The following is a 5,819-nucleotide window of genomic DNA, read 5'->3' on the forward strand; positions in this document are numbered from 1 at the left end:
CAAAAATAATAAAAAAAAAAAAAAAATAGAATATCGAACCAAAGGTCTTTACTTTGTTGCATCAGCTCCTGCTGTGGTTCCTGTTCCATCCCTACCTGGAGAACATTGCCCACCCAATAAGTGAACATAAGAGCAATAAATATGTTTACTCAACATCGAGGTTAAGAAGAATAATCTAATTTAGAATATTGTATGAAATTTCATATGTTCATTAATAAAGGAGAAGTTCAAAATCTTCAGAGATGAAGAACAGATAGTTTCAGAATTGTTTTTCACCACATGTCAAATATAGCTGCAATACCATACAGTTAGCACAGTAGTAATTAAAACCAGCATAATCAACATTTTCACAAAGCTTGTCTTCAAGAAATCAGTTCTTTTTCACATCACCTAAGAACCTGGTGATACAACACTTTCCCCATCTGTACCTTTTGACATTTTTTACAACTTTAGTTCTGTTGAAGAAACGAAAAAATATTTAGAGCAGAACGAACAATCCACATGATGATTTTCCGCACTGATTGTGTTTCAAATAAGGCCACCAATGAAGTGCTTGCTCCAAAAGGTTCAATTGTGTGCTTGTTGTGAACTTGCCAATTTAAATATTTGTCATTAACTCCAACCTTTCGAACCAATGCAGGATATGGCATAAAAATAATTATGCCAAGTTAACTTCTTTAAATTGTTGGCCAAACTTCTTCTTGACTTAAGCAGGAGATGACACAGCAGTTCCATCATTTAGGTAACCAGCATACATATTTCAATATTCAAAGGCAATTAATATACCAAGAACCACAATGTTCTTAGACCATGCTCAAACCCACATTGATCAAGTCTAGAATCAATCCAGTGAATGTTCAAAGGCCCAAGACAGAACCATCCCTATCCTACAACCAACCCTTTCAGTGTAATATCAGTACCACAGGAACCACTTCAGGAAACAGATCCAGGAACCTTGGCACTTCTAATGGAAACTTATGTTTCCATCTCTTCAGATTCCGCAAGGCATTCCACTATTACCTTCTATTGCTTGACTACAGTCTTTTCATCTATCAAATGAAAGCAATCTTGAACCTTGATTTATCATGAGAAAAGTTCTCATACTTCGTGAACTCACTGAGCATGCAATCACTCAGCAATATTATTCAAAGTTATCATCAAGAAAAAGGGTATCACCTGTTAATCCCAATAGGAGATGAAACTGCATTTCATCCCATTTGAGAAAGCAGCTTTTGCTTTTAGGCTACTATCTTGAGCAAATTCAACCTTTACAAAATCTTTAACATTTTCTAACTGCCAACTTCTCTACTATGCTACTCCACTAACATCTAAATGCTCAATCAACAAGTAGAAGTTTTGTTCTTTGTCATTGACTGTAATACAACTCTATGAAGCCTTTGCATGGCTTTGTAAATGAAATTAGTACACAACTAGCACTGCTCAGTATCTATTTCACATTGTACCTGAAAAATACTTAGCTAATTCCATTATACACCAGCAATACATGTCAGAATGACTGATCAAGATTAATATCAGTCATCCTTATTCCTTGTCTCAATTCAAGGCCATAAGTCAAGAAAGTCCCTGAAAGAGTGGTAGCAGATGATATTAAAATTGTCAAACTGAAAGGCATGAGATGAAGTTTGATTTGAAATAGAAAGCATAACATGTTGATATGACTGTCTATTGCATGTCATAGCCTTAATTACTACAATAAAAACTAGATCTTTGTGAAAGAAGTCTAAGTGGAAGGCACTCGCCTCATGAACAATTTCTGAACTTCTAGTTGGTCATGTTATCATTTATTTCCACTTTTGCATAATTTATGGCATGTCAAGGTGTCATATTCCAATAATAATGGTAGAGCTTAAGGAAACTCATAAGGAATCAAAATATAAACAAATCTTTTCATGACTGCTTGTAGTTGTATACCCATTAATGCATGTAAATGGAGTTCCTGGAAACATGTTCGTCGCATGCAAGCATGTGTTAATTACCAGGACTTTAGACATCAATGCACAATACATCTAACAACATATAGAGGTAATTAACACAACATCAGTGGACCAAAAGTGACAGAGTCACTGATGATTCTGATTAATAATAAGGGCAACTGGAGGAAGAGACCAAGGAAGATGTGCATAACTATGTTATTATCATACTAAATTATTTTGACTGTAGCTGCCTAGCTGGTATTGGTTTCCTATTGATAAATAAGCACTTCATTATTTGAGTTACCTCTGACCAGTAATTTGATTGTATGCTATAAATGTTTAATTTCCCTATGACAATATCTACTCTGATCTTAAATTTATGTGTGCCACCAAACAAGGGAAACAAAGCCATTTATTATTTAGTTTCCCACCAGAGTGGAATACATGGTGTTCATCTGCCTTTGGGGTTGAGCCTTCATGATTCCAATATGGTGGTATACTTGCCGCTGGTTCCCTTGTGATCTTTGGAAGCAACAAGAAATACAAGATTTCATGGAGATTGATTTTATGGGGATATGTTCTGAGAGAGGGCATTTGATGTATTTTGATGGAGAATCATTTGATGTATTTTGATGGAGAATAATGTGAAAATTTTCAAGGACCATTTCTCATCAAGCCAACTGTTTTCAACAGAATTGATTTCATGCATCCTTGTGGTGCAATGCTGGATGCTTTTAAAGGTACTTTCCTGATTGATGTTCAGCAGCATTGGAGTGCTCTACTGTTTTGATTTTTGTTCCGCCCATACTTTGTTCATATGAGGATATATTTGTCTCCTGATTTATCCTCTAATTCAATTTCTTTACAATAAAATTCTTATTTTACCTTAAAAAACAGTAATGAGAATGCGTTTTCTTTTCAAGAGAATTAGTTCATGAAACAACAATTCAAAATTCATGAACTAAGAGGTTAACAAGAATGTGTGAGAATTAGGATTCTAGGTATAACTTCTAGTTCCCCATGTTGATGGAAAATAAAATCAGTTAACTAGCAAGTTGTATTTTGATGGAAGATACTATCTTTTTAGCAGTGTTGTATTCATAAGAAATTGCAAAAATGAGAGAGAAACATACACACCTAAAGCACCAGAAAGTTGATCTCTAGAACCCTGAGTCAAAAGGATCCTACAAGTCAATGAGAACTGCTTTCCCAATAATCATTATAAATGTTCTCTACTTGATAAAATGGCAATCATTACCTGAGAATATATTTTCCGTGCTGCTTCTAACTGAGACATCTCTGCATCAAATGTATTGACCATCTCTAAAACCTCAGGTGTACTGACAAAATGCACAAACCTGAAAACAAGAAGTAGTATCATGTCAAAAGGTGAACCAACATTCTTTCTACAGCAACAAATTGTTCAGTCAGCACTGTATGCAACCTCTCAAGTGTTCCTTTCGTGAACCAAGTCTCAGCATTTCTACATCGGTCAAACTCTAGTTTAATTGACTGAACTGCCTGTGAAGCTTGTTCTTCTGCAAACTTCAAATGAGATATAAATGGCTTTACTGACCCGGACGCTAGCTTCTCTGTGTTTCCATTGCTAGAAACAAACAGATCACATCTGGCAACAAGGAAAAATGAACTAATCTATCAAAATAAATACACACATACACACAACTAGCACATAAAACTTTATGGATCAACGAACTCACCGCGTCAGATTTGGTGACAGTTCAAATACAGCATAATCGAGAAGTGTATTGGATTTCATTTTCTCGCCAGTATATTTAAAATAGTTCTCTATGCTCCAACTTCCTCGTATAACTGAATGTTGTCAAGTCTTGATTAATTTAGTCTCAGCAAAAGCAGAACTTCAGTCCAAAAAAAGTACCCCAACCCACAATGCAAATTCTAAAAGTAAAAACAAAACCAATAAATGGATTGCCAATTTTGACAGTTCAAGCTGATTAAGAACCAAGTTAAAACTCCAAATATCCATATCAAACAAGGAAACCAGTAATTTGATATCCACATTGCAAGTCCAAATGGAACAGCACATAACGTAACTATCCAGTGGTTAAAACTTAAAATTATTAATTGCCAAGCCAAAAAATGAACCACGAACCACGAAAAAAAAAAAAAACTACCTACAATTATCCATAACTCAAAAACAGAAGCCATCACTTCACAAAGAACAATCAAACAAAACCCAGATCTGATTCTATAAAAACCCAACTTCAAATGCCTCACCCAAAACTTAACCAAATTCAAATGCCAAACAAAACAAAACCCATTAACAAAAATACTCATCTAACACAAAAATGCACTGACTTTGCATGTAAGGAATCCAACCTTTTAAACCTCCTCCCCCCCCCAAAAAAAAAAAAAAACAAGAAGAAGAGAGGGGGCGGGGAGAAAAGAGAGAAGGAAGATTACGAGAAACGCGGGTTAAACCATACCTGAAAGACCAATCAGTGAGATCTTAAATGGGTAAATCAGATCCTATATTTCAAATTGGGTACCGGCATTTGTGTTATTTTCTTTAAAGAGATTAGCTTTTTCGGGGTTTCTGGGTTTCTTTCATTTATATTTATATATGTATATATAGATTTATATATGTTCAATATTTTTCAGTTCTAAGAAAACCCTAACAATGACAGGATGGTTTTTGCCTTCCTCATTTTTCAAATGCCAATCTTTTCTTTTGGCTCTACTTGCTTTCTCTCTGTACACACTCTCTCTGTAGTCTGTACAGGAAGAGAGAGAGAGCTAGTGCTAGTCTATGTGTGTGTCCTTCGTTATGTTTCAGACATAAACTATTTGTTTGTTAGTTGGAAAGAACATTTTAACTACTAGTATTTTGAAAAACGAAGACTCACTGTGTCAGTGTTTGAATTTACAGAAATAGACTTGAGAGAAGTGGACGTTGAATTACTATACTGTCCAGAAAAAGGGTTCTTGATACTTATTATTAAGAATTACTCTAAAAAGGCATAGATTTTTCTTTCTGTATCCATTGTTCATCGTTTTACATGATTAACTATATAAAATTTTATATTTTTTAATTTCATTTTTAAACTTTTTTTTAGTAATTTAATTTTAATTGAAGAACAATTAATTTTAATTTCTTATGAAAAGATGGGATTAAAAAAAAAGGACCAAAATGAAAAGAACATCAAATATAGATGGCATGTCATAAGTCTCACAAAAAATGCATTTTAGTCCTTGAACTTTAAAAATCATACAAATTATATAATTTCAGTACCTCAATATTTTTCAATTTAATTTTGGTATAAAAGTTTGTTTTTATTATTTTGTAATCTTTGATTAAGAGAGAAGAAAAAGAAATTGCCGAACGTAATCTTTGGTTAAGAGAGAAGAAAAAGAAATTGCCGAACTGTAACAGTAGAGAGAAAAGTGTCATTAACATCAATTTAGATCATCAAAATAGACAATATTTATGTCAAATAGTTCCATTTAATGAGAAGAGTTCATACTAGGTGTATTTTACCTTTGATGTTTGTGAAAACACATATCTAAACTCGAGTTGAATTTTGGATTTAGATTGATTTCAAGTTTTGGGATGGTTTTTTGTATTTTTAGAGACTATAAATAAATTTATCACGGTTCTTTCAATGTTTTATAGGTTTTTTTGGTCAAAATGGGTTAAAAAACAGGTTTTTAGGTAAAAAAAAATTAAACCTTGATTTTCTAACCACTATAGTTACAAACAAAAAAAATAAAACTCAATCACACGGTCCTAATAGGGAAGGCCCATTCATAGGCCCTAACAAAATGGGTCAAACGAGTTAGCCTAGCTTGTTAATCCTAGTAGCACCTCGCCTTTGCCTTTTTTGCTAAATTCTTTTTTATAATTTT

At 33.6% G+C, this 5,819-nt stretch overlaps 1 protein-coding gene across 8 annotated transcripts in view; it reads right to left on the reverse strand.

Moving 5' to 3' along the window:
- LOC105133993 (uncharacterized) overlaps positions 1-4,756 on the reverse strand; it is a 13,806-nt gene extending 9,050 nt beyond the window's left edge. For 5 of the 8 annotated variants that reach the window (XM_011038200.1, XM_011038203.1, XM_011038201.1 and 2 more), the window contains exons 1-6: positions 4,400-4,756; positions 3,653-3,851; positions 3,379-3,561; positions 3,193-3,292; positions 3,072-3,102; positions 53-95 (exon numbers count right to left, since the gene is read on the reverse strand). In XM_011038200.1, coding sequence (XP_011036502.1) covers positions 53-95; positions 3,072-3,102; positions 3,193-3,292; positions 3,379-3,561; positions 3,653-3,711 — 416 coding nt within the window. In that variant the 5' untranslated portion in view covers positions 3,712-3,851; positions 4,400-4,756. The remainder of the gene's footprint in view (positions 1-52; positions 96-3,071; positions 3,103-3,192; positions 3,293-3,378; positions 3,562-3,652; positions 3,852-4,399) is intronic. The other 3 variants (XM_011038198.1, XM_011038199.1, XM_011038202.1) reach the window with 3 other exon arrangements.
- Between the last annotated feature and the right edge of the window lie 1,063 nt (positions 4,757-5,819).

Source organism: Populus euphratica, unplaced genomic scaffold (assembly GCF_000495115.2).
Source record: "Populus euphratica unplaced genomic scaffold, PopEup_1.0 scaffold38.1, whole genome shotgun sequence".
In the NCBI taxonomy this organism is placed as follows: domain Eukaryota; kingdom Viridiplantae; phylum Streptophyta; class Magnoliopsida; order Malpighiales; family Salicaceae; genus Populus; species Populus euphratica.